Genomic DNA, 7,323 nt, shown 5'->3' with positions numbered 1-7,323 from the left:
CTATAGTCCCTTCCATTATTAAGCACTGGAAAGCTGAACGCTGGATTTGGGAGTCTTCCTTAGGACTACCAGCAACAGGGAAAGAGGGGCTAGAGAAGGCATCAGCAGGAGCGCAGGAATGGCAGACTCCTCCCTGCTCAGCCCCAGCGCTGCAGCCCCAGCCGTAGTTACGTGGCTTTGATTCCCACTGCCGTATGTCTGGTACCACACTGAGCTCTTCTGTGGGGAAAAAAGAGGTTTGAGCATGCTCACTGAAGATAAAACCAATGCAGATTTTATTTGGTATAAAGTAAAGATACACACACATACCAAAATCACTTTTACTGAGCACATGCTATCTGTTTTTTACAAACATTAACATATTTGGCCAAATCAGAATAGAAGGCAGAGGTAAAAACAAAACACGGGGGGCATCCTCTACACAGAGGTCATTTCCCCTACCCGAACTGGAGTTCCTGTCCCAAAGCACTGAAGTGACAAATGATTCAAAGAAACATCTTTGAGAGTATATCTGAACACAGGCAAAAGACCATCACATCCTAACCCTGGGTTCAAAAGAACATGCAGTTTTGACTGAAGTTCCCCAAAGAGATTTAAACCTTAAGCCCAAGATGAAAACTTTCAGCTGACATACAGCTGAAGTCTGGCAATTAAAAACAGGACAACAAATTTAGAAGTGCCAGGGAAAGAGCCAATTCCCACTTACCAACACCAAGAAATGGCGCTGCAGGTGCCGTAGGTCAGCAGCATTGCTCAACGCCTCAGTGCTGGAAGCACGAACTCCCTGGTACTCAATACCCAGACAGACTGTAAGTACTGAAATGTTAATCAGCTTCCAGCCTGTTGTCCGGAGCCAAGACTGCCAGAGATACGCCTCAGCAACAAGCAACAGGTCCCTTAGTCATTGAAACCCACCACCTTAACGAGCTTGGACTTAACATTCATCTCTTTAAAGCACAGTCAAGAGAAGGACGATCTGGACCCTGGCCCCTCACTCACACACACATAGCCAGTGAGGTGTTGAAAACTTCTACTAGTGCAAGATTTGCTTTGACAATCATATTTTTCCCATATCCCTCTCCATGGTGGTAGGTGTCATGTCAAGTTAAATAGGAATGGCAAAATAATATCTAAGGTAGTCCCAGTGCTGCATGGATCGCAGGGTGATTCTGAGAAATGACATGCACCGTTCTCACTGTCCTTGTACTCCAGATACCATCAGAGACTCTCAGCGGCCACTCTTCTGCGTTCAAGAAAGGAACAGAACGTGCTGTCAGGCTTGTTGGCTTAGTGTTTCAGGAGCTCAGTTCTTCACTGAAATGTTGTTTAATTGCATTACCATAATAAACCTAGAAATTCTGCACTGTTTTGTCATCGGGCTTACTGAAAGTGGTAATATTGAGAACTTAATGTTGAAACTCAGAACTTCTTCATGCACAAACCGACTGGGGGGAGGGGGGGGGAGGGAGGGCTAAAATAACCCATGCAATACTGAAATTGTTAAATAAATAAATCCACGACCGTTCTAACACTTCTGTTAGATATTGCAACTGAGGGAGCTAGTAAACTATTTCTGTTGTATCTGAAGTATGCAAGTACATACTGTGGATATCTACAAGGACTCTGTCAGTAATATTCTAGGGAGTAAAAGTAAGGCAGGGGCTAAGTATTTCTTGCTCCTGGACTTGCAGCGTTTCTCACAAGTATGTCACTACAGTTGTCTCCCCAAAAGCAACAATTTAAATACAGATATAATGTTGTAAGAGAGCAATTAACAATTCCAGTGTGGAAATATCACAGCCTTTTACGTACAATTACAGTACTCAAGTTTCTACCTCCCTTAAGGCAGACACATGATGACCAGAAGTTAAGTAAAAACAGATGATAGAAATAAGTCTTATGAGCATTCCTCAGTTTTGTTCCCACTTCCCACTATGACTTTTTAATATATTACAGTTGTTAATTCATTATACGTAATGTAGCACAAAGTAGGTATTTTTCCCAAATCTCAGTCTGAACTAGTATAACTCTGTAGCTCAGTCCTGCTCTCCGATTCTAAGCCTGCCAAGTTCAGCCTGGCTATAAAATGTGTTTATTGTTCCCTTGCTTATCATGCCACCCTCTGCTCTAAAAGATGCAGTTATAGTTTGGTTTTCTACCTCATTTAGTAGAACTGGGACTTTACTTCAATGTCTCAGTTGAGCCTAGTAACAGTAAAAAAAGCTGGTGACCAAGCCATAAATGTCCAGCTGCTCTCAAAATGCAGTTTAACCATGGGTGTCCTGCTTTCAGCAAGTTCTGCTTACTTCCAAAGACAACTGCCAGTGAAATTCCACACTGGTCGTCCTAATCAGACCTGTTTCTGTCTGTTCAGGTAAGTACCAACACTGAGATTTGACAGTACTTTTTTTTTTTTTCTTCAAGGTACAAGTTTCAAGGCCAACAAGTATATGCTGTAAGCATCCTCAACAATGCTTTCCAACACCACCAAAACGCCTTGAAGAGAAAAATGGGATGCATTTGTTGGTGAGTCTTAGTTGTCCTCCTTAGGCAGGGGAATTTTAGAAAGCCTTCTAGGGACTGAAGCACACATGTCGCAACATCAGTCATTAAGCAACCGACATCCAGCCTTAGATGCTCTTGCACATCCTGCTCTAAGATCCCACTCTGGGTTTCTTACTCCTTTTTCAGCTTTGGATATTCCCTGTGGATTGTTTTGAAGAGTCTTCTAATGAACTCAGGCATCTTGAATGCAAACCACAAATTGCACTTGCTGTATTTTGTACACTTTGCCCAACAGACCCCTTTTCACAGTACACAAAAAAACTTACAAGAACAGCTTGGTGTGAGAAAAAACCTGAATTAATCACTAATAAAGAGCAATTGTGTTTGTTAGTGAACAACTTCTGCTGAGAAAAGTAAGTCTTGATACAGAAAATGCATCTATGATGTCACACACAGCAACTGCTTCAAAAAATACTAAATAATTTGCAATTAGTGTATTTCTTCCCAGCTATAGGCATCAAGTTAAGCTAGATGGCAACACTTCTTTCTTCATCATGATGAACCAGTGCAAGTGAAACTAAGCGTGGATTTCTAAAAACTTCTTATGAAAGACATTTACCACCTGAAACAGCAAGACGAGATTCCCTGTCAAGGTGAAGTGAATGCTTAACAGTTGCACCGTACCAATCTGTGACTGCAACTTGCTAAAACCAAATCAGCAAGATATACTGGATTTTAATCTCCCATCTGACATAAGAAAATAAGTACCGTATCAACTTTTGGCATGCAAGAAAATCTTATCTTCTTCCCAAACCTGTCAGTACAAGACAGGCTGGGTGTACTCCCAGAGAAGCTTTCCACAATAGGTTACCCGACACAGGTTATCAAGGCATTGATACAGGTATTGTCCACCTGTACAAATACCATTATTAAATACCAGTAGAACACCCAGGAACAAATTTTGCTCTCACAGTGCCTGTGAGAGAATACAGAAACATGCCTTACATAATACGAAAGGTTGTTCCAGCACAAAACGAGGCCCTGTAATTTCTGCTTCAAGCAGAAGCCAAAGGACGCGGAATTGTTTGAAGCATGCTACTGTGAAATGGATTGATCTACTCAAAAACGTTTTTATGACTACATTTTTCTGTCAGATAATGAAAGAAACCTGCTTCTTGTGCCAATGCACTCTCAGGTGGGAGGGCCAAGGAAGAAAAAGAGCTAAAATAAACAAAGGTTCATCCTAACTCACTGACATGTTTTACAGCACAATATTCAGAGCACGAAAACCTACAATGCAATTCAAACGCTTCCTCCAAAAGAACGTAACATTTTTGAACTGCCTTTATTTCCAGCACTTTATATAAATATTGCTTTCTTCCTGATCCTGGATTATCCTCAATTTGAAGTTCACGTTCTCAGTTTGTAGTTGAGGACTGCACGTAAACATCCCTATAACCCTGTATACTCTTGTGGGGCTGTTTAAACGCTGCCAGGCTGTAATGGACTCAGAAGCAGTCCCTAAGAAGTTACAATACTGCATCCCTAAATTACAACTGAACCCTCTACCCCCGAAGAAAAGAAATAAGGAAAAAAAGGTACTCGCAGATACACACACACAGGCACACCCTTCTCATACAAGTTGCAGGACAACTACAGGAAAATGTCATTTTAAAACCCCAAATGAAACTTAAGCTTTTCTTTTTTATTTTAAATTCAAGCTTTTATTTGGGAACTTTGTGATTAATTTGTCTTAGCCTCTTAGGAAACATTTGCTTTTGTCCAGGAGTTGCCAGCTGAGAGGATGTTATTGTTCGGAAGGGATGTGACCAGGAGGACCCTGTGCACGGCACAATGTGTCAGCCCGGAAGCCAGGGAAGAAAAGTGATTCTCTCGTCTGGCTGAGAAAACAAAATGGAAATACCGAGCGTTCGTTCGCCTTCCAGTTACAGTCACCCCGACGCGTGTCCCCAAGAAACGTGTTAGTCACCTGTATCTCACATGAGTATCACCACCTAACTATATCAATATATTAAAAAAAACCCCCAAACCTACTTCAAAAAGAATTACAGATTTCTTTAGAAAAGCAAAGATTTCTGCCACAAACATCTTTGAAACACGGAAGCGGGCGAACGCTTACCCCCTCCACACGCCCGCCGCTCCGAACGACGGACGGAGTCAGGCTCGGTTCCCCTTCCCTCGGCCGCTACCCCCTCCCCAGAGCGCCAGCGGCCCGTGCGGGCAGCGCCCAGCCCCGCAGAGAGCCCGGCGCCCGGCCGGGAGCCGGCGAGCCGAGTCCTGCCCTGCGGCCGGCACCCTCCGGCCCGTCCAGGCCTGCGCTGACCTCGGCGGCGAACTCCACAGAAGCCCCTCGCGCGCCTCGGTAGCGGCGGGAGCGAGCGCGCTCGGGAAAGGCGACGCTCTCGCAGCCACGCCGTTCAAGCCCTCCCGTTCCCTGCCGAGCGCCTTCGTTTCGCGGGACGCTTTTGAGTTTCGGCGCAGTCTTTCTGGAGAACACCCGTGCTTTGCACGCGGTCGCGGTTTCACGCCGAAAGGGCTCCGAGATCGACGCCTCTCGCCAGACCTTCCTCTGCCGCACAACCTCCGCCGTGCCCCCTCCGCGCGCCCCGGCCCCCGGAGCGAACACGGCCCCGCTGAAGCCAACGCCGGGGAGGTCGTCGGGGCCGGGGCCGCGGCCGGACCCCGCAGCGCTGCCGGCGGCCTGAGGCGAGGCGGCTTCGCCTCCGCCGGGGCCGCCCTCCCTCCGCCGGCGCGCCGGGCCCCGTGAGGCGAGCGGCGGGCCGCCGCCACGCCAGCCGCGAAGCCCCGCGCTCAGCTCTGCCCGGCAGCGCCCGCCCTCCCGCCGGCCGCCGCGGCGGAGCCGGGCCCCCGCCGCCCTCGGGCCCGTGGGCCGCCGCCGCCCCCCCCCCGCCCCGCGCCGCCTCGGCCCGTCCGGCCCTCGCCCGGCGGCGGGCTCGCTACCGGGCGTCGCCGCCGCTGAGGGGGTAGGCGAGGAGGCTCATGGCCTCGCCGCAGGCCGCCTCCACCTGCCGCACCTGCTGGCGGCTGAGGCGCTCCCGCCAGGCGTGGATGGCCTCCCGCGCGTCGCGGGCGGAGATGAGGAAGGGCCGGTCGGAGGAGTAGGCGGCGCCGCGGGTCATGTTGAGCACGAAGGCCTCCAGCGCGGGCGGCACGGGCAGCCCGGCGAAGCGCAGCAGGCGGCGCAGCTGGGCGCGGGGCTCCCGCACCAGGTCCTCGTAGCGCAGCTGCGTGTAGCGGCGGCGGAGCCAGGCCGGGGCGCGGCGGGCCAGGAGCAGGTCGCGGAGCCAGGCCTGGCAGATGACCTCCAGGGCGCCGCCGAGGAAGAACTCGGCGCGGTGCTGCGGCTGCGGCGCCCGCCCGCCGCCCAGCAGGCCGGGCGGCAGCAGGAGCTGCTGCGGCGGCGGCGGCTGCTGCTGCGGGTGGCGGGGCGGCCCCCGCGGCTCGGCGCGGTGGCGGCTGCGCAGCACCTGGATGCTCTCCCGCAGCAGCGCCTGCCTGGCCTTCAGGCGGGAGTTGTGGACGGCGCGGGGGTCGCGGAAGAGCTGCACCACCCGCAGGTTGAGGCCGGGCTCCCGCAGCAGCGGCAGCAGGGCGCCCAGCTCCAGCAGCCGCACGTCCTTGATGACCACCACCGGGTACTTGCGGCACTCGGCCTCCAGCTCCCGCAGCGCCCGCGGCGGGCACGTCTCCTCGCAGGCGGCGCCGTCGACGAGGCCGATCTCCCGGCGGGGCCGCGGGGCGGCGGGGCAGAGCGGCGGCGAGCAGATCACCTTGTTGGTCCGCCAGCCGAAGATGCCGGCCGTGGTGAGGTTGGCGGCGGCGGGCGGGGCGGGGGCCAGCGGGTCGCGGGGCCCGGGCGGGGCGGCGTAGAGGCGCAGGACCGAGAAGTCGCATCGGAAGAGGGCGCGCAGCATGTCGCGGAGGGCGCCCTGCAGGCTCAGCGCGTCCCCCGGGTAGAGGGCCTGCCACAGGTGCCACATGGGCTCGTAGAGGTAGAAGACGTCGGGGTGCTGGTTGAAGAGCTCCCCCAGGAAGGAGGAGCCCGTGCGCCAGGTAGCGTGCAGGTAGATGTGCCGCTTCCCCGCCGCCGCCGCGCTGCCGTTCCCCGCCGCGCCGGCCGTGCCGCCGCCGCCGCCGCCCTCCTCCTCCTCCTCGTCCTCGTCCAGCGGCGGCTGCCGCTGCTCCCAGCCCCACTCGCTCAGCGCCTCCTCCAGGCTGGGGCAGCGCCGCAGCAGCGGCTCCTCGTCCGCCCGCCCCCGCCCGGCCCCGTAGTCCAGCGCGTAGGGCACCAGCAGGAGCAGCAGCAGCGTGTACAGCACCAGCACCGCGGCGAAGCGGCGGTGCTCCCCCCGCCACCGCCACCGCCGGCGGCCCTTCATCGCGGGGGGGCTCGCTCCGGACCGCCGGGGCTCCGCCGACCCTCTGGCTGCCGGCGGGCGGCTCTTCGCGAAGAGGCAAAGTTAGCGGCGGCGGGGGGTGTGGGCTGCGGGCGGCCCTCCCCGCCGGGGAGCACGCCCACGGGCACGCCGGCCAGGCTCGGGCCGCCCGCCCGCCCTCGGGCCGCCTCCTCCGCCTCCTCCTCCTCCTCCTCCTCCTTCTCCTCGTCCTCCTCCTCCTCCTCCTCCTCCTCCTCCTCGCAGCGCGACGCGGAAGCACCCGCACCTGCCCCCGCCGCCGCCTAGAGGAGCCGCCGCCGGCGGGGCGCGGGTTGCCGCTGCTGCCGCCGCTGCCGCCGCTGCCGGGGCTCCGGACCACCCGTCGCCCGGCCCCTTCCCT

The 7,323-nt window shown here is 54.9% G+C and overlaps 1 protein-coding gene across 1 annotated transcript; it reads right to left on the bottom strand.

Annotated features, from left to right (window-relative positions):
* Nucleotides 1-252: 252 nt before the first annotated feature.
* On the bottom strand, nt 253-7,036 carry CHST7 (carbohydrate sulfotransferase 7). The gene has a single exon (XM_029998997.1). It carries the CDS (start codon nt 6,924-6,926, stop codon nt 5,484-5,486), a length of 1,443 nt encoding a protein of 480 aa, XP_029854857.1. The 5' UTR covers nt 6,927-7,036; the 3' UTR covers nt 253-5,483.
* Between the last annotated feature and the right edge of the window lie 287 nt (nt 7,037-7,323).

The sequence above is a fragment of the Aquila chrysaetos genome, chromosome 23, assembly GCF_900496995.4.
Source record: "Aquila chrysaetos chrysaetos chromosome 23, bAquChr1.4, whole genome shotgun sequence".
NCBI lineage: Eukaryota > Metazoa > Chordata > Aves > Accipitriformes > Accipitridae > Aquila > Aquila chrysaetos.
The sequence above is the reverse complement of the archived record's forward strand: the minus strand, read 5'-3'. Positions and strand labels throughout refer to the sequence as shown.

Coding starts and splice junctions, on each gene's coding strand:
- CHST7 (XM_029998997.1), bottom strand. CDS start 6,926: ATGAAGGGCCGCCGGCGGTGGCGGTGGCGGGGGGAGCACCGCCGCTTC.